At 31.3% G+C, this 22,407-nt stretch overlaps 1 protein-coding gene across 1 annotated transcript; it reads right to left on the bottom strand.

Annotated features, from left to right (window-relative positions):
• Positions 1-257: 257 nt before the first annotated feature.
• LOC132714142 (uncharacterized) lies at positions 258-22,180 on the bottom strand (the record flags this gene model as incomplete). The annotated part of the gene is made up of 11 exons (XM_060696919.1): positions 21,915-22,180; positions 20,728-21,045; positions 19,318-19,620; positions 13,324-13,599; positions 12,801-12,968; positions 12,064-12,112; positions 11,503-11,700; positions 9,410-9,453; positions 1,692-1,766; positions 999-1,143; positions 258-366 (listed from the first exon to the last, which is right to left on the bottom strand). Coding segments are annotated over exons 1-11 (1,839 nt in total), but the record flags the coding sequence as incomplete, so codon positions are not given.
• Between the last annotated feature and the right edge of the window lie 227 nt (positions 22,181-22,407).

The raw sequence follows: 22,407 nt of genomic DNA, 5'->3' as shown, positions 1-22,407 counted from the left end.
TCACTGTCAGTTAATTTCACAGTATGAATGTATTCATCAAATCTGTCTAATCATCTACTCTTGAAAGCTTTTCAATCATGTCAGAATAACGTTTTTGCTAAAACGAAAGTATCTGTACGGAGGAAATATAATTGAAATAGAAAATAAATTGCTAACAAATTAATTTTTGTCCGTATTTAAATCTTGAGTGAAAATATTGATTTATACAATCAAAAAATGAAATGAAAATCTTGATATTTGCAAAAAAAGTGCGTTACCTTGAAAGTACACTTGAAGCTGGTCGGATCACCGCCACACAGGTCACTGTCTGCAACAACATCACCGTCAACCTTGACCTTGACATAGTGGTCCTCCTCCGTCATACCTCTGCAAATATATACGGAATATTATGTTGTAGTATCTTTCTGAGGCTCTGTATTTTGCTACGAGCAGCGGTGGAAAATTGATATCTCGCGAGACCGAAGGTCGAGTGAGATATCAATTTTCCAACGTTGCGAGTAGAAAAATACATAGTCTCAGAAAGCTACTACAACATAATTTTCCTTTTATTATATACCTTTTCGTTTTATTCAGAAAATGAAATGTAGTTGTCAAGAAATAAATTCATGACTGACGGATTAATACGTAATTCTTGCAAACTGGCCACGCCTTTACAATTTTGGTTCCCGTTTCCAAAATGCAACGTAATACAAATGTAAGATCGGAACCAACGTCAAAAATAGTCCGGCACTTCCATATATGGTACCGTATTTGTCACTAACATAATACGGAAATTTCTATCCGTTGAAGCGTATTTGCGCTTCAATATTTGCGTGTATTTTAGGGAGAAAATTTATAGGTATATAATAAAAAATATCATCTGAGTGAAAATTATGTAATTATAACAATTCTAATAAAATACATAAAAAGGTTTTTATTATAATTAGACATTTCTACAATCATTACTACTACCCTTACTCCAATAAAAAACGAATATATAAACCAATTTCTGATTATACCTGGGGGTATAGCACATAATCTGAGTCTCTGTACAGCCGTCTTTGTGTACTATGCACGAGAATTCCGTGCCAGATTCACCGACCAAGTACACCCTGTTACCCACGTTTGGATCATCATTTTGACTGAACTGGTCCGCTGAGAATCCTGGTAAAATGATTTGAGAAAATTAATATGTATTTTCATATGTTGTGCGAGAATTTTTTTTAATGATTTAATAAGAAACGTTGTTTTGTTGAAAAGGTAATTTAAACTTAAGAATAAAATTATGCTTAATATCAATGAATTTGCTCATACTTTCTTTTATATAGTAAAGTTTCTTTTTCCCAAGACAACACACTCAGTACTATTTCAACTTTACTGTCTGGGTCATAAAAATCTTACTTATCTAAATTTATTATATCAGAATTGGCTATGATTTCGAAATGAGTGTTAACCAGTAACATGTATTTAAAATAAATCGGAAAAGTATAGAAAAAAAATGCCAAAAGCATAGAAAAGATATCAAAAGTATAGAAAAAATTGTCAAAAGTTTTGAAACTGTCAAAAGTATAGAACAAAATACCGAAAGTATAAAATAATCTTAAGAATTTAGAAAAAAAATGTCAAAAGTATACAAAAAATGCCATAAAAATAGAAAGAATGTCAAAAGTAAAGAAGAAAATATCAAAAGTTCTATATCAGATAATACATACCTCCGCCATAGATTGTCAGCCTGGTCTCTCCAGCCAAACTCCCATACTTCGGTTCTATTTTACTCACATGAGCACCTGCATTGTATACAAAGTTAGCTTTTAAATATACAATAATTTATTCACCCATTATTCATAAATCAATTTACCGAACAGGTAATATAACGCCTTTACATAACAGGTAATGTAACGCATTGATGGTTAAATACAGTATAGTAAAATACAATGAAAATATAGTATTTTTTTATCAAATACTTTTCATCAAATTGATTGTTGTTAAAGCTAGTAGTATCAAAAGGTATGTAAAATTAAATTAGAATTTCTTTAAAGATTATGCAGTTTGACTGACCATAAATTTACATTTTTATCTATAATAATTGATATATATGTATATTGATAATTTTGAATGTGTAATGCGACAATAACTATTACTAGAGTCTAAGAAATGATGATTAACAATATAAAACAGTTTTGTTTCTCTACATTCGACAATTGTACGATTCCTAATTTGACCCGGATAAATCGAGATTGTCTAGCAATTGATTCTAACAAGTTTTCATCCGATTGACACGTTTCCGTATTCAAATATCATAAATGAATTCATCATTTTTCATATGGAAAACATTGCCTTTGATAAAGCTTTTGTATAAAATACTTACAAAAGTTACAAAAAATTAAAAATTTGAGTGCTTTTTTTTCCACTACCCAGCTTTATTTACTGTTTGGAGCGATCGTCTATATTTTTCCCGTTACTTATCAAAAATGAGATTCGCATTTAAACTTCTATAATGTATGTACATTTTGTATAACAATATTTTTGAAACTTTTTTTACTCATAATGTAGCTTTATGAGTCAATATATTGAAGCATAAAATTGAATGCTATAATATTAATATATAATTTGCTCATGAATTTTTAAACGACATACAGAAATAATAATATTAAAATTTGCGACTTGAGCAAAGTCAATAAAATGCCATATGCTTTTTAAAAAAAATATTTTTTTGTCGTTGAAAAAATATTCTTATCTTTTTTTCAATGTGTTATTCAAAATCATTTTAATCAGACTTGTAAAAATTCCATACCTTCAGTAAAAGAATAAGTTAAAATAGAGATCCAGACAAACAGTTTCGAAAGTACCCTATACTTAGTCTTTACAAACGATTTCATTGCCTTTAAACCTGCATATAATTGCTGGTCTCATTTTGACCACAGTTTTATAAACTTAACTTTACGGATGACGAAACAAATAAACAAATTTAGATAATCCTATTATCTTATGTTTAAGAAGTTCAAAGACTCTTGGGGGAAATAGTTGGTAATTGATTCAGTCACGTTAAGACTATATGACGAACGGCTAAGTTTAATTAGATTACTAAATACTATTCAATGTTTAAGCTCTGAGGAGTATCTATGTCTGTGCAGGCGAATGTTGTCGAACCTACCACCTCATTTGAAAATCTGCAACATTTTGTTGCTAATATGTTATTGTTATGTTTTTACTCTAAATTATATAAATAAAATCGATAAAAAATGTTGCCTTTTTATAAAATATATGTAATGGTAAAACTTTGACGTATTGAATGTGTGTGTGTTTGCTTTTAATTATCCTCGTCTAAAGATACAAAAGTGTGTACTTATTTTGCAATGACTGTGTATTCATGTGTTATCCATTGTCTACGGCATGCACGAAAAAAAAACAAAAAAAAAAAAAAAAACACAACAATTATAGTCAGTTTTAGTACTTATAAGGACTGGTCGTATTTGGCGTACTCTCAGAATTTTTTCCCCAACCTTTAAGCATTTAATCCATTTTACAGACCATAATTGGATAATTTTTCATTTATTTTTATTTTTGTATGATAGACTAAAATTAATTCATTTTGCTTATATGAGAAAGAAAGTCACTGGAGGGAACCGAACCAACAGCGGCAGTATTTAAAATTAGCCACGTTAACCACATTGCCACTGACACCAATCATATGCGTGCTTATTTTTGTCAAAAAATATGTTTGTTATTACTAATACTTTTGCTAACAGGATAATTCATCATGTATGTCTTTAATTGCTTATGTATATGTTTAGATTTAAGCGAGACCCTTTTACGTGAACACTTTTCTTTTTCAAGATATTGTCAACTATGTCATTTTGCATATGCTTGCATGTGTCCGCGTTGAATTCACAGGATAAGGTCAAGTGTGTCAATTATTTCTTGTGTTTGTTTGTTTATATTTACATATGTACGTGAGCATGTTTACCAAACAAGGACATACTAGTTAGTATTGGCGTTTTGAATGTCAAATTTCATAAACAAATAGTCATTTACGTCATATAGCCTTTTAAATATTCCACCGACCGTTTATCAGATTACGGTATCAGATTAAAATCAAAGGGATAAGTGCTCTTGTCATATAGCCATTTAATGACCACTAGGATTTTAGTAAGGAAAGAAAACTAGGCCTGTTGAACAGCAATATTTGTTTTGCAAAAATAACGTTTCAGATACCGCGGACTTGTTTATTTTATGTAAAATAATTTGGGTGATTACGATTGGTGAACTTCTTAACACATCAAACAGTCACGTCAATATTGATATAAATGTAATTCAATCAAGCAGATACAATATTGTAATATTTATGTAACCAGAAATATAAACTCGTTCATATTGGGATTAATTTATTCTTAGTAGAAATCTGGATAAAGTGTGAAGCACTAGATTTAATCACAACACAAAATTACATGAAAATTGCAGACTGGGTTTCATTTAGTCTGTACATGAAGGATAATGAATAAATGCAACATCCCTCACACCCCCTAGCACCGGCTTGAGCGGTATTCAATTTTCAACATTTTAAAGGGCTGGAACCAATGATGCGGAAGGAACAAAAAAATACAACACTGAAGTGAAGTACGGGTCAACTTTTTACAGCTGCTGCACAGCGCTAGGCACCTGTTGTTGTGAATTATTAAAATCTGCAAAAAGTGTGATCCCTCGGAAGCATTTATCACAACAAAATTACATGAAAGTTGCAGACTTGGTTTCATTGAGTCTATACATAAGGGATAATGAAAAAGTGCAACATCCATCACGCTACCTACCCCCGGCTTGAGCGGTATTCAACTTTCAACACTTAAAAGTGCTGGAATCAATAATCCCGAAGGACCAAAAAAATACAACAACACTGAAATGCAGTACGGGACAACTTTTGGATACACAAAATCCCTATTGCACTTTTTCGAAAATGTATCATCTTACAGTAACGGGTTAAACCATATGAAACATTTTTATAGGAATTAACACATTAATGCAAGAAGGTGGCGATTTGTAAGCAAAAATTATGCATTCGTTCTCCTAATTAAACATTTATTTCATCCATTATTTTCTTAAGACAAGTTTATCTTTTATAAATGCTTATTTTTACTTTAAACCACCTGCTCCAACGTCAGTGTTTTTACTAAGGTCACCTTTCAGGCCTGAATTAATACACGGAAAGGCACCTGAGGATTTCCTCTACCAGTTAAGCTGAAAAGTCCTCATATGACCTTTACAGTGCTGTTGAAACGGGAATCCCTCCGAAAAGTGTTTAAAGAAAATTTCTCAATTTCTTTGTACAACTTGTAACATCATATAAAGGAGTTTTTGAAGTGCATACATTGCTTTAACGCTCTAACAGTTACACGTGTCCTGCGATAGGTCAACCAGTGATAGTTAAGCTTGACAAACTTCCCAAATATTTTATGACAAGTTTGTTTTATTACCTTGTTATATAAAAATGCATAAAAGTATGTATTATGTTTATGTGTGCTTTTACCTAAATAAACATCTATCTTATACATATGAAATAATTAAATAATAGGTTAGATGAAATTAGATCTACATAACCTATTAAAGTAATCGTAACGAATAAAATACGATTTATACCGATTGACCATTCCAAATTTTAGCAGCATTATAAGAATCAATGAAAGATTAATTATTCAGAACAGTATTACAAAACAAAGCAAGAAAAGCATTGATGCAAAGCATCAAAGGGCGTCCATGCAAGAAATGCAGCAAGTGAAGATGAACTAGTAGACATCTGATGACTAGATATTCTTATAAACTTTTCAATGGTCAATTGGTATTTATCAGAATTGTATAATATTTATGAATGGTCGGACGAAAGACATTGTTCATCATGAACTTTGGTAGGCATGCTAGAGATTAGAATATTATTAGGCACTTAAAATTCTATCAATATTAACGATAATATCCAAAATATACAGGTCTATAATATCCAAGTGCAATTAGTTGTTTAAACATGTTTCATTTTTCATATTTCATTTCCTGCAAAATTCTCCAGTTGGTTAATAATAACCATAGCTCAACACGAATGACCGTTTCCTTAAACTAAAACTACTTCTATAAATAGATTTTCGGACTTTCACAATGTTAAGGTCATCATTCTATTTATAGGTACAGCAATATACAATAACCCAATGTGTGTACTACAAAATGATTAATAAGAAAACCCGAAGAGCGCGATTAATTGACGGATAAAATAATTTCGCATTGCGAAATTCTCCAGTTCGCTATTCATTGTTCGCGACATTTCATTTTTGATAAATCAAATACCCTTATACCAATCGGAATGATCGGCTATTGTGACCGACGAAATGGCCCGAGAAGTTGCTGACGCCCTTTCACAAAGTCTGATTTCATTCCATAAGGGGCGTCGCGCTTCGGCGCGGACGCCAACCATGTTTATTTTGTAAACCAGGTCAACCAGTGAATTTGATTTATCCAAGAGTAGCAATAGGATAGCTATTCAGCCAAGTCGCAGTAAACTGAAAACTCTGGGCAGGTTCATTATTAAAAGCCAATGAAATGATTCGTTTAGGATATTTATAATTCCCGGATATAGAAGTTTCGTTCACCTTTGAACATTTAAAACTGTACAAACATTAACTTTTACAGAATGGAGAAAAATTGAATCCCTAAAGAACGCACCAATCGAAAATATTGCAGGCTTTGTCTGATTGAGAATATTCCTGCATTGTAGTAGTAGATTCAATCTACAGTCCACGATAATTAGCGACTAAGAAAATTTCAAACATTCAACAATACATAAAGTGAAAATTAAAATGTAACAAATCCGCAGATGTGTTAATACGGAGATGATTATGGTTAATGCATTATGACACATGCGTGCCATTTAATAAAATACGGTGTCACTCTCTTTGGCGTCAGTCAGCAGCTAGCTCGAAAAATGCGGGGTGTATTAAGCAACAATTTCATTTTGACATCTAGTTACATCCTTCACGGATGGTTTGTCATTTTTGTATGTTGTTGATTTTCAATTTTGATGTAGTATTAGAATCAAAAAAGTAGAAATTTGTGTCTTGATTTGTTTATATTATTAATGATAAAATAAACACAATGCTAAATATTTTAAGTACATGTACAGTATACATACGAGTAGAAGGCAACGATAGAATAGTAATGAATAAAGGAGAGCAAACGGTAGCACATTAAACATTCATTTGCATAGTTTAAAATATATAGTTATAGTTCCTACTAGGATTAAAGCTAAATAAAGAGCCTAGTTAGAAGAGGATTACATTTTGCAATCTTCATTTTGAAGGATTTCCACAAGTGACGACTGTTATTGTCCATCACCGTGTTGCAACTACTAGAGAACAAAATTCCTTAGCAATTGTACGAGACTAAATCAGGTCTGTTCAGCGAATTTCATATTTAAAATTGTATGTAAAGCAGAGTTTTATGACAGAGCACATTCCAGTAGACTAGGATCTTAATTTAGTTTGTAATATCCTGGAGAACGACAGTAATTAGCCGCGTGCAATTTCGTTGAATCCCGAAATTCACTTTAATGTGTTAATATTTCTACTAGGTTCCTTGCCAGCAACCCAGTGTTACTGGGTCGTGTAGGGGACTAGGGGTGCGTTCATTAAATGCCATTCTATCGTTGATCTTGTTTTTTCTTCATATTTTAACACGGTTTTCTTGAAACATGCCTCAGCTGATGACCGTCGTACATCGGAGCTATTGTGTTATTACAGTCTAGTGCTACTTACTATAAGTACGTAGTTATAGAAGATAAACCATTGAAAAGCAGGTAAGGCATTTTTGCAGTAATACATTCTTACGTAAAAGGAACAGTCATGCAAACATTAAAATATGATCTATTAAAACTATAATTTTTTTAGGACGTATAAAATAATGCTTTTGAATAAATGACGGATTAAATAAAACGAAAACCTAAACTTGATCACTCTTGATAGTACGACAGAGAATATCGTGCACAAAGAACAGGCAATTTTTGGCACTATATAATTGGTATTATTTATAGTGATTGGACCAAAAAGAGAAGAAATCGTTTTTCCCTTAACTCATATTAACTGTGTTTAATCAAATTTGATTAGCATCTTGTTAACAACTAATCAAGTGATTTAGTGATTCTTCAGTATACTTTGGTAGGGTAAATTGGATGTGACAATCAGTTTACGAAAAAACTGTTATTAACATGTATAGAAATAGACGAATCTAGTATACAAGGCCAACTCATCTTTGTTGGTTCCCCTGCATTTATCATCATGTACACTTTTTCCCGATCTTTGTTTAAGCATTACATTTTCAATATCTATTTGCATCAGTTGTTGACGTCGTGAAATTGTACAAATGAATGGTCCAATGTTATCACATTTTCATCCTCAGGGACTTTTCGGCGTTGATCGTTTGTGACCTCATTCCTGATCTTTTTGCATAAACGGGTGGTTTACATTTATTTTATTTTCCAAATTGTTCGCTATCTTCTTGTCGTTTTCTTTGATTTTCCCTATTTTGTAACATTTTGGGCCTCGTCTTTGCTTTGCTCTTATGACTCGCTGAGCCAAACAATATTTCAGGTACATTGCTGAAAAGTCTAACATTAAAGGATGTTGTATTGTTGTCCTTTAAATCTCTAATGTCTATATACGTTTAGAATCTTTAAATTTACTAAAACAAAAAATTTTCCGGTTACTGAACAGAAACGGTAGACGTATGCGTTATCAAATACAGACAGAATATCCCATCTATCTTGCCATCAGATATTTGTACAACAATATATTCTCTAACCTTCCAATTTGGTCATTTCGAATAAAAAACAAACACATTGATTGTTGAAATTAGTATAAAAGTCTTTTAATACTAAATATCTTTGGGTATGGAGAATTGGTGATTTTTCTTATTCAACGAATTCAACCAAATATGGCCGTGCAGAGCAAAATTACTTTTGATAGTAAATGGCATCGTTTTGAGATATAATAACAATCAAACAAACATTATGTATTGTCGTTTGGTCAGTCATTCTTATAAAGTACTAAGTAATTAAGGATTACGCTTTTAGGATTTGACTTTTGTGGAGCATTACCTTTTGTGTTCAAATAATCATATACATTAAAGCCATTAAGACCACCAGGAATATAAATAAAGTATCAAATCTGTTTTTATTTGGCAATGACAAATGTGTTCTTTATTTGATTAAGGTTTGACATCCCTTTCTTAGAACGAACGACTTCATGAAGACCCTGGCTCTTAAAAAAGATTTGCTTTAAAATTACGAGGCGACTTTTTTGTGTGTCTTAAAATTCCATGGCCATTCTTTTGAGTGGCCATTGTCCTTTTAGACAAAAATAGTGACACGAAAAACAAAAGTAAAAATTTTCATAAAATATACCTTTATTGTTTACATATTTGTATTGAAGCAGAGTACAGAGTATTCTATAACATCAAAATATAAATTTATACAATCTTTCAATATATTAGGAATATACTTTAAAATGCAATAAAATGAATTTTTCATTGTATTGTAGTGGCGATTTCTCAGAGTTTAAAGTTAAACATAATACGGTAATTACAAATAAACTTTCAATGTTTTCAACAATAAACAACGTCTGGAAATATTCTTCACATTATTTCAGCATTTCATCCTTGACATACCTACAAATTATCCTAATTGATTCACCAATTAAGTTGCTTTGACAGCAAATTTAAGCTTCGATTACCAACAAGCTTAACTTGCCCCCAAACCAACTTTAACCGATCCAGTTAAAGGTTTAATGTGTAGTTACATTCTTAATATTTTGCTTCTGTTTTAAAATAAAATTATGTTTTCTATACAATCATCAGTGTGATAATAATTTAGAACCATTGTAACAGATTGTTTATATGCTGTTGAAATGAGCTATATTACAATGTAGAATTTATGAAAATATAGAAAACTTACAAGTATTTACAACATTAATACTGTTATAATTGTGAAGATTAAATGATAAATTCAATGATAAAGTGTATAAAGCTATATAAAACACAAATCTGCTGTAAAAGTTATTATTTAAAAAAAAAATAATACTAACAAAATTAATGTATAGATAGATGTGGAAGTAAATTGCATGAAAAGTGAATGGTATTTGCACGAAAACATGTATAGACGGATAAACCCTTCCTTAGAATAGCATACTAGTATTTTGATCAGGAGCAATTTATTGTGTTTACTTACAATATTTTTGTGTTATTTACCGTGAAAGTATATGTTTCAACTCGTTTGAGAATCAAGCAAATGATTATGGAATTAATAAAGTTTTACTGTTGAATTTAAACCTTAATAGATTTCTAACTCACTTTTGCTGAATGTCATAAAATGGGTTCGTCCAGCTAGCATTTTTGAAGGTACATGTATACATTATCAATTTAAAAATGATATTTGAAGTAAGCTATAAAGTATCAGGATGTGCAAGCTTGCCTGGCTTAATACTTCTGAGTTTTGGTTTCAACAGGTTACGGGTTGAGACTTAATGTTTTGGTAAAGGATTACTAAATTTATATGTTGACCATCTTTATAGACCAAAGATAAATCACAATTATAAAGTTTTTAAAAATTGTGTTTACCTGCCTTGTACATGTATAAATGTTACATTGAAAGTGATCTTGTAGGCAGGGAAAAATGTTAAATATGTGAGAAAATCTAATTTTCATTGAACAGTTACATTTAGACGAATTTAAATATAATTTCTCCGCATAAACAGATGAAAATTACAAAACAAATAGTATTTTCCCCGTAAAACAACAAGCACTTTTTTGGAAATAAGTAATCATGTTATGTATTTAATAAATGCAAAGTGTAAGTAACATATGGAAAATTAAAAAACCATATCTCATCAAAATCATTGTTGACTATAAATGAAATATAAAAAATATAAATTAATGTTAAACATTATTTCATAAATAAATTTTCTTCTTTGCGTTACAGGTGTTGCAAAATCGAAAAGTTCGAGATGAGTTTGGGTGGTCCTAGTTTACCTGTAAAATATATGACTTTATAGATGACAATCTTTCAAGAATGTAAGTTTAACTAGAAAGGCATTAAAACGATAGAATAAAACAGTTCATTATTTCATTATTTCCGGTTCAATGTATTTGATAATAAACCCAATAAACACCTTACAAGCTTTAAAGATAAATGCCTAAAAACATTGTTAAAGTATATACAAATGTACAAATGAGTAAAACCTAATGACATGGAACTTTCCAAATATAATAAAACTTATTCACAACTAGCCAAGTCTTTACAAAGACGAAAACATACATGTCTATATCATTTTTGCAGTTTCCTTTGTTTTCATGAATGTTTCTTTTTTCAATAAATCATGCGTAATAAACTGTGTAGAATAATATGCAAAATAGAAAAACACATTGTGACAATAACAGTTTTAAATTTTAAAAAAAGTATTTACACCACTCGTTTAATAAAAATCCTGTCAATTAGTTTACAAATTTTCCTGTTTCGTAGGGACATCATCAATTTCCTTATTAGCTTTCGTCTTCACATAATCTATATCAACATATTCTGTGGGTGAATCTTCTTGTTTGGCAACTGCTGCTTTTGACGGAGCCGCATTTGGATCAAAGGCCAGGTCGGCATAAAGCAATTGTCCCGCTGGGCGATCCTCCGACTTTTGTATAGTACATCTTGGTAAAAAAGTAATATGGTTGTTATGTACAAACTATATAAAATAGAAAAGTAAATGATGTGTCTCTGAATGTACAAATCATTAAAAAATGTTTCAGTTATTACAATATGTTATCCGCACAAGAATATGTTTCATAGTAATTACAAAAATATTGTTGATAGTGTTGATAATTACGATACATTTAAAAAATTGACGTCAAATTAATAAATAGATAACGTTCTGTTTCATTTACTTTCCAAAGACAAAAGAAGCGGGACATGAAAATGGATTTGTATCATCTAGCTTTTAAATTACTAGTCAAAAAATTTTTTTTCGACAGTAAACGCGCATCAAATAATTATAACGTGTACAACGCCCTAACCTTGCATGGCCCTCTTGTGTGTCGTGGTGTACCCGACCTTCTCTCTTATCTGTCATGTTTGAAAAAAGCAATGGAAATATAACTAATACTGTGAAAATACATGTACAACCATTTTGCAGAGATACCAATTTCTTTAACGTTGCTTTTAAAATAAATAACATTTTTGGTATATCATTTCATGGCAAAATTAAAAACTGATCATTCGTTGAAATGAAAGAATGCAAGGTGTGAGAAGATGGGAGATATTAAACTAAATTGATAACAAATAGTTTACTGATTTGTAAACAAATTAAATTTCATGAATTTTGAAAGCATAAAGTACTTGTAATCTAGGGGTCGCGGGCTCGATCATAGGAAGAGGCTAAATTTCGTGGTGACAATTTAGTCTACTGTAATTACAGGTTAGTTATCTAGGAAAGCCTGGATATGACCTTAACGTGTTAAATTGGTGAAATACCAGAATAACATAACATAACCAATAAGAAATTAAAGGAAGTAAGCGTATGAATGACTGACTTTCTAATACTATACCAACATTTTATATGATGTGTATATACATGGATGTTAATATGCAAAAATATGGTTTAGTTATAAAGGCGTTAAGTTGTGTATCTCTCAGCTCAAAACTCGGAGGTCAAAGATCTACAGGGAGCAAGGCCAAGTTTCCTACTGACTAGTTTTAACAACAGGACTCATAATCAATAAGTCGTCCGTTTCGTGCCTTGATCTTATCTTACCTTGAAGAGTTTGACCTTTTTTTCTGAAGACAAGAAACAAGACAGCTATGACAATGATGACGACCACAAGAACACATGCACCCAGTATTATCCATATGATTGATTTGTCCGACGCTTGGCCGGTCGTTTTCTGTTTGTTATTGTACTTATCGTCTTCATCAACTTTATCTAAAAAAATATAAAGGTTTCTTTATGATTGGCTAATGACACTTTCAAATTGTTCAAATGAAACTTATTTATATACATGTATTAGAAAACAGGTATTACATGATAATGTTCAGAAAGTGGTTATTCCTTTTGTGAATTAAAGTGTATCAACGATGTACATCATTCTGTCTGACAATGGACGATCTAAATAAATTAAAGGCCAATTGTAAAATATTAAACTAATATTCGTTTTACAGAGACGTGACGGCATGGCCAAGCGTATATTAATGTGGATACATTTCAAGTTTGTTAAACTTTTTAATTTTTTCATGTGCATTAAACCCCCATTTAACAGGACATGGATATAAAACATTACCTTTTATGTGAATAGTCAAATATTTGTGGTAAACTTTTGTCTTATAGTGAACCTGGCATTTGAAACGCCTGTTTGAAACTTCATCAGTATCAATATTTAATACGCAGTTTGGTGTCAAGTTACATTGCTTCTTTGTTCTGTTTCCATTACTCAGCTCTTCAATCCATGATACATTGGAGGCGGGAACGCTGTCAGCTTCACATTTTACATGTGCCCGTTCTCCTTCAGAGATATCTAATGTCGATCCAGATATATTGAACCCTATGACTGGAGGCTCTAAAATGTTTTTCAATGAAATGTCATTTTATTCATAATAGGTCAAATGCCAAAAATTAAAATTTAATTATATATTGAGAACAACACTCATTTTATTTGACTCGTACACAGCTGCAAAGCAACCTATATCAGACTTGACTAGCGCATCGCCAAATATATTTTTGACTACTGTGAACTCGTCCAATAAAATTCAATATTTACACACCTCATAATATTACATTTCATAATAATTGTTATGAAATATGAAATTTTCCTACCATGATATAAAAATAATTCCGGTATTTTTAGAAAAAACTTAAATTTTCATTTGAGTTTAATAATATTTTATTGCATATATAAATATACATCAATTTATTCACATTAACATAATTACACAATATACAAAAGGGTTGGGCCAAAAGTTTTTACAACATTATCGTGGGCCCTTCCCTGTAAATGATTAACATCAGTTTCATAAAGTAAAGAAAGTTATACATTAAATTAAATATGCATTAAGTAACAATACATTTTCATTTTAAGATGAAAAGATTGAAGAGGAAAGAGAAGAAAAACAAGAAAAGAAATATTGCTGTATTAGTTGTGTGTCGACACTACCACCAACCAATCCCCACCATGAATTCTAAAGCAGATACTCATTTGTTTGTACCTAAAGTACTTGTTATAGTTAATTACCATAAAAACAATGTAGTAACGTTTTATGTAAACCTCTTTGTTTCTTTGATATAATTTTGAACATGCTGAAATAAGATTTTGTTTTGAAAGTCGTTTAAATTTTCAATGCCAAAGAGTAGCTTTTTAGTACTAAGCGGATGGAATTCTCTGGTGTTTGTAAATAGTTTTCTTCTTTGTATTGTATACTTTCGACATTGGAATAGGAAATGTTCGGCATCTTCTATTAGAGTACCACAATCGCATGCTGCACTAGTAGTAAGATGATTTGTAAATAGGTCAGAATTCAGATTGCTACATTTATTTCTAATACGAGCATGGTAGACAGCAGATACACGATCGCCTTCGATATAAAATGGCGGCACAATAGGGGCTTTATATAATGTTTTAAGCTTATTTTTGAATATTGATAATGTTTCTGATTCTCTAATATGGGCTGGTAATTCGTTCCATAGTTGTATAGAGGACGGAATGACAGACTTAGCATAAATTTCTGTTCTTCTTGCTATTGAAGCATAATTAGCATTATTTCGTAGCGAGTATAAATGTGAGGAAACATGTTCGACTGTTGGTGGGAATAACTGTGATAAATATAACGGCAAAAGGTTATGTTTTTCTTTATAAATCAAAATAAGTTTTTGCATTTTTCTCCTGTCGTCTTATGAAAGCCATCCTATTTCTTTTAAAAGATTTTGAATTGAAACAGATCTAGTTAGACCTGTTACAACCCTTGCTGCTTCATATTGTAGTTTTTCTAAAGTTTCTTTTTCATATTGTGTACAGTTATCCCATAAAATTGATGCATATTCAAGCCTTGGACGAAGATAGGAAACATATATATGATTAAGAGTATTTCTTTTAACTTTGAATTTTATCAATTTCATTGAACCTAGTATTTTTGATGCAGATGATACTATATTTGCGATGTGCTCATGCCAGTTACCGTCTAATGTTATCAAGGTCGTGATTAATAGTTTCTTCGATTGTGTTTACATTGTTTGATGTTACTGCAAGAGAACTGTCGTCTGCAAAGCGTCTTGTTACACTTAAAAGGGAATCCGCTATATCGTTTACGTAAATCAAAAATAAAAGAGGCCCAAGGACCGAGCCTTGGGGGACTCCACCGTATAAATACCTAGGTAAAGAAAACGAAGTATTAACAAAAACTTTTTGACTTCTGTTCTTTAGATAATTTTCCAACCAGTTTATCAAGTTTCCTTCAATTTAATATTGTCTTATCTTAAAAATTAAACCTTTATGCCAAACTCTATCAAAAGCTTTTGAAATATCACAAAAAAATATACATGTTGATTCCCTAGTATCAAAGGATTTACAAATTTGGTTATAAATGTCTATTAATTGATAAATAGTGGAGTGGCCTGGAAGGAAGCCTGATTGGTTTTGAAAAATAAGTGAATGTTCATTAAAATAGTTATATATATGTTTAAAAATTATTCTTTCCATTACTTTTCCTACACAACTTATTAGTGATATTGGTCGGTAATTAGATGCTTCATCTTTATTTCCTTTCTTATATAAAGGCATAACATGAGCAAGTTTCCAATTAGATGGGTACATATTGTCATTTAAAGATCGATTAAAGAGTAAACAAAGAGGTTTGCATATTGATTTAGATGTTTCTTTCAACATTCTATGACTAATTTCGTCGGGACCCGAAGCTTTATTTATGATAATTAAGATTATCTAATATATCGGTAACTTCTTGTTCTGTAATTAAAAAATTATTAAGTTTTGAATGTGTTTTAAATGAAAAATCCGGAAGTTCAGTGTTTGAATCGTCAATATTTGAAATTGAAACAAAGAAATCGTTCAGTGTATTTGCTTTTTCTGTGTCAGAATATGATATATCTGTGTTATTACATTTAATAAGAGGTGGAATATTTCCCGAATCAGAAGAGTTTTCTTTGACGAGCATTTTTACCGTTTTCCAATATTTGCGCGAATCATTGCTATTAAGATCGTTTAGTGAAAATTCTAAATTGTTGTAGAAAACGTTTTTGGCATGTTTTTTCATATTATTTACCTTATTTCTTGTTTTTTTTTTTGTATTTATTCCAATCATGTACGTTATTTGAATTCAATGCTTTATGAAATTGTCTATCCCTAAGTCGCGAAGTTTTTCGAATTTCGGAATTAAACCAAGGTTTATCTTTAGGCCTTACTAACGCTATATACGTAGGAATGCATCGCTTAGCAATATCTAAAAAAGTGTTTGTAAAATGTTCGCATGCAAGATCAATATTTTCACTGATAATGAACGACCAATCGAAATCACGAATAAGGGTATTAAATTTAGTAAAATCAGCGTGTTTGTAGTTCCATACTCTTCTTTTAAATGGTTTATTTGAATCAAATTCAATTTTGAAAAAAATGTAGGTGCCGAAATGATCACTTATTTCGTTTGGCGTTTCGAAAATTCCCGAATCTAAAACATGAATGTTATTTGTTGTTGCTATAGGATCAATTAATGTACTGGTAGTTGGTGTAACACGAGTTGGTACCTGAATAACGTTGGTCATATTGTTCAGTAATAACACGTCGCGAAGTTTATGATTCGAATAATTCAGCTGGTCTTCATTTATATCTCCTACCATTACTATGTGGTTTTGCATCTCTAGAGCCTGTTCGAGACACCTATTTAATTTATCCCAAAAATCGACCGTACTATGAGGGGGCCTATATAAAGTGCATAATAGATATGAATGTTTTTTGTCTTTAATTTCTATCCAAAGCGATTCTGGAAGGATGTTTTCCAAAACATCTACACGTTTTGGTCTTAAAAAAGCGGAAACATAAGTTAATAACCCCCCAGCATGACATGAAATATCCTTACGAAACATATGATCGAACCCCGGTAAAATTAAGTTGTTATCTTGAACATTTGCATCCAACTTTGTTTCCGTAAAACACAAAATATCATAATCGAGAAAGTTGTCATTTACAAAGTCTAGTTTACTTCTAATGCCACGAATGTTTTGATGGTATATAGTTAAACAATTTTCCTTACTAATCTCGGGGCCTGAATTTGACTCAATGTCGCCTGCTCTTAGTAGTAGATAAAAAAAGTAAAAATGTAATAAAACTGTAATAAAAGGGAGACTATTGTTGTACATACTTCTTACATCATGAGTTATCTGCTCATAATCACATGACCCCGCAATTTCCCGCCATAACAGTAAGTCTTTAACTATCATCGTTTCGGTATGTAAGTGGCATTGTCCAGGCAGGCAATAATGGGATCGTTATTATTAAATTGCTAATGGAGAGCAACTGGTGACGACCGACACACAACAACAAGTATACAGCAACAATTTTAGAAAGAAAAGAAATTGAAGAATAATTAAAACAACAAAATTTGATTAACAACATACGAAGAAAATTCAGAAAATAGTACGTAGGATAATTATTATAAATATATTAGATGCAATATTTTTTAATATTTTTTTTAATATTTCAGGCTTGTTTGAATAAACACGGGGAAACATAACAAAAAAAGTTAATTGTGTGTTACAAAGAATAAAAATAATTGTATTTTTGTTTGACATCTAAAAAGTATTACAGGTCACTTAGTTATAAATACACAAAATATAATATTATTATAAATAACATAGCCGGATAGACAGTAATAGAAATTCATACTGGTAAATTTAAATTTTCATTAAATAATATAGTTTAGAAGCAGTAGTCCTGTAAGATACCTGTAAATATTTGGTAAGTATGTTGTATTGCGCTGATGTTACAAATGCGGAAACGAAAATATACATTTTATTTCATCAATGTTCTCAAATATTTCTTAACCCTTTACCACATATATACGCGAAAGTTTGATTAGCATTGAAGCATTTTTCATAGTTTCATCGAAGTTTGAACTTGTAAGAGGAGGCTTTTCAGTGAAAACGGCCATTTTACACTATATGCTCATGAGGGATAGGGTTAACTAAAAATATTATAAATGTTACAAAACAACAATTTTTCACCAAAATTATGTAAAAGACCACATGTTAACATGGAAAAACTAGATTTTGGGTGATTCCAAAGTTTTTCATCATTTTTTGTTAACTAAAAAAATTATAAATGTTACAAAACAACAATTTTTCACAAAAAATATGTAAAAGACCACATGTTAACATGGAATAACTAGATTTTGGGTGATTCCAAAGTTTTTCATCATTTTTTGTTAACCCTTTACCACATTTATACGCGAAACAACGCACTTTCGACCCCCCCCCTTTTTTAGGCCTGAAATAGTGAAAAAATGTCCTATTTGGGCCCCAAACACATGTTGTTGTTTGAGAAATCTTGTTTAAAAAAGTAAGCACTGTTTCGGCGCCGCCCCCCGTCCAAAAGATACATCAGGGGGTTGCCAGAAGGGGGATGCGCCCCCTTCTGTTTAGGGGATTTGAAGCGGGGCGGAGTCCCCCTCATCGCCAAGAAAACTTTGGACTTGTGAGAGGCTTAAAATTACCCCAGGTCGATCATAAGGTAACGTGTAAACAACGCTGAAAAGCCTTTGACTCTACCTCAATCCCTTGAGAAGTTGCAGCACTTTGAAATAAATTTTGATGGAAAAAATCGAGGCAAAATAGTGATTTTGGGCAATTTTGAGATGTCCCCTCGTTGCCATGGTAACAGGAAATTTAAGACTGAGCATGTCGTTACAAAGGCAATGGTCCAGTCAACATTTGTGCTAAGTTTGATTAGTATTGAAGCATTTTTCATAGTTTCATAGAAGTTTGAACTTGAAAGGGTTAAAAAACACACCTACAATAACCACGACGACACAACATAAAAAATGTATTCAATGTGGCCAAAAGTATTCAATTATTTGAACACAATTCATCATGCAATAATTCCTTTATTAATTTATTAATTTTATTTAAATTGGTGTCTTATTAACAGTAATAAATAGGTCAAGCAAATGTTTTTGATTTTTTTGTTATAAGTACTTTTGTTATGAGTACACTCTTATACATGTCCTTTAGTTAGTGTGCATGCTTAAAATAACATAAATGTATATAGTATACTTACTTATAACAAACATCTGAGCAGTAGCCTTCAAAGGTGACGGCAATGCATCGTTCATGACTGAAAATATCACATTTTTCTTGTGATGGTGGTCCCTAACGGTGAAATATACCATATAGGTTGTTGAATTTGATTTATTTTGAGGGAAATATGTCTCATTTCCTAGTGTCATGATAACGGTTAGAGGACGGGTACCACCGTGTATCACACAGGCAAGTGCGATCGTTTCATTATCCTCAGCAACAATACAGTCCCTGCAATTTTCTATGTCTTGTAGACCAACTATTACAGGTGCACTTGGTGGTTCTGAAAATTATGCATACTATTTGTTTACAACAAAGAAAGAACTAATAAAACTAAAACTAACAAAAAGAAATAAAACATTAAACGCGAAAATCATTACAAAATTTATTAATGATATTATACGATGATTGTACATCAGCAATTATCACCGAATATATTCTTGAATGTAGTGATCTCTATCTTTATCTTGCTTTGAAATATATATGACTGTATAATTATGTTTATTTCGTTTTTCTTTTTCAATAATTGTAAATATTAGAATAGTCTGCTTAAATAGTGCTTAGAACTTTTATGTTATGATGATAATTTTTGTGAAAAAAGAAATGAAATAAATATTTTAATTTATAATGATCTAATAGATATATACTTATAGAATTTATAAAATATAACTCCAATAGTAGCCGTACTGGGCCTATGTATGAATGCGGATAAAATATATATCTTTAAATGGGTGGACATATCTTCAGAAATACGCCCTTTATGGGTAAAATGTGCTTGGGTACGAGTATCACATGAACAAATCGATTAAAAAAAAATTAAAAATAAAATCGTAAATTCTAACAGAATTGTATTAAACAACGTGACGTTATGATTTGATAACGTCATGAGAGCGCATTTCATTACGTAAAAGTGACTTAAAACCCATAAAAGACATTAAGTAAATAGAAAATTTCTTTGTTTTGTATGCAAGATCAATTTATATTTCACTTTTGAACACCAGCTATTATATTACTACTCGTGGCCACGCCACTTCGTGAAAATATAAAAGCTTGTGTTCATAAATGTCAATATTTTATCAGTTCCTTACTAGTGGCAAGAATGTTTTTTTCTGATTTTGACTAGCTCGTTTGACGCATGCCGATGGCAAACACACTTTTGTAATTACATGCAATCATCATTCATGTGCAGATGGTGACCAAACCAGTTCTGATGAAATTTAAGAATGACATCTTAAATTAATTTTGAAAATTGTTGCGTTATAAGTGTCATTCAGTGTATGCCAATGTGTTTTTACACCTTTTTATTATTTGTTTTACATAAAATTTGTATTTCTGCAAAGGTTTCTAATGATCTTAAGAGTTTATTTCCAGTTTAGAAACACACACAAACCTGGCAAGTTCACGGTAACAGGATCTGTGTACCTTCCTATAGGAGAACCACAATAAACCCTATATTGTCCATTCATAGAAACATTGAACCTGTATATTATCAACACATATTTGTAATGTTGCTCTTTTTTCTCTGTGTAAGTACCAGCATTCAATTTTAATGTTTTGCCATACCTTCCGACATAACGTGACCATTTACGTTCGAGGCTATCTCTGTAATACATTGCATTACTTGACGGACGATACTCAATTTTCACGGTCCCATTTTCAACCACCTTTTCGGTTCTGAGAGAGACGGTTCCACACTGATTGTCTATAGCTTGAAAACATAGCAAGACTTGTATTAACTGTATAATTTATAAGCTGTAAATATACTGAGTTTGACCATTTCTAAGAAGTTCTAATACAACTGTAATATACTTTTTGTATTGTAAAGGTTATAATGATTTCATTTACTTATAAGCAATTATGATGTGATACATAAATACAATTTTATACTCTATAATTGCATCAAACCTTCAAGTTAAAGTTTCGTAGTTTCCATCCAGCAATGTAACCGCGCAAGCTTTCTTAAAGGTTACCTATGACAATTCAAAATATTAAAATGCGCCAATTGATTACAATTCAGGACGTTAAAGCGCAGAACTATTACAATTAATGTCTAACAGAGCCAAGTTGTTAAATAAATGGTGTAACAGTCCCAAACTGTTAATTCAATTCAGGTTAATACATTACTTACCTCTTACATTTCATTTGTCATGCTGTTACATAATTTGATAGTTGTTACAGTAGGAAGCTATTACAATTACGGTTGTTACATTGCTATGCTAAAACAATTTCGGTTGAAGCAGAGCCAAGCCATACAGTTAAAGTTACAACAGCGCCAAGCTTGCCAATTAAGTTGTAAATAATACTTGTAATAGCGCCAAGCTATTACAATTTAGGTTGTTCTCGTGTTTTGATATTACAAATTAGGTCGTGACGGCGTCAAGTTTTTCCAATGCATGAGGACTTGCTTGGAGCTTCTAAATAACGGCTACAAATTAGGCAGTGTTTCATTATTGTACGCATCTACAGTATCATATTTACGAATCATTTTCCTAACTGAACATTTATATCAAAAATAAATGTTTAAAGCACGACATATAAGAGAATACGTCAATAAGATAAGATAATACTCAAACTTACCTTCGCTAGGTATAATCACTGTCAATAATAAGACCGAAAATAACATGCACAGAGAACGGACAACCGTTGACATTTTAGATTCCGTATCATTTATAGTAATAAGCTTCAGAATATGAAAAAGGAAAAAGATTTTATTCCTTAGCATTTTCCTCATGTTATAATTTATCCGGCGTTTTAAATAAAGTGAGTGAGTAGTTCTTTCTAGTTGTTTTAAGTATAACAACAATGTGACATCCACTTCACCGGCAAAATATTAACACATGCTGCATCTTAAATTGCTTGTCTGATGTTTAGTTAAGTAACAATAACACCTTTAATGCGTCAGTTTTGACCCTAGGTGAATGATTGAAATATATCCGAAGAGGTCTTCTTATAAATAAACATTCTAAGGTCCTGACATTGTAGTTTTCCTCAAGATTTAAGTGTTGTTTTGAAGACAAGTCTGTAAAACTAAATTGTGATCTTAAGGGAATAGTTAACACAAAAATTAGAA

Source organism: Ruditapes philippinarum, unplaced genomic scaffold, assembly GCF_026571515.1.
Source record: "Ruditapes philippinarum isolate M1 unplaced genomic scaffold, ASM2657151v2 ctg9394_1_1_1_1, whole genome shotgun sequence".
NCBI lineage: Eukaryota > Metazoa > Mollusca > Bivalvia > Venerida > Veneridae > Ruditapes > Ruditapes philippinarum.
Note: the sequence above shows the minus strand (reverse complement) of the source record. Positions and strands in the feature narration are given on the sequence as shown.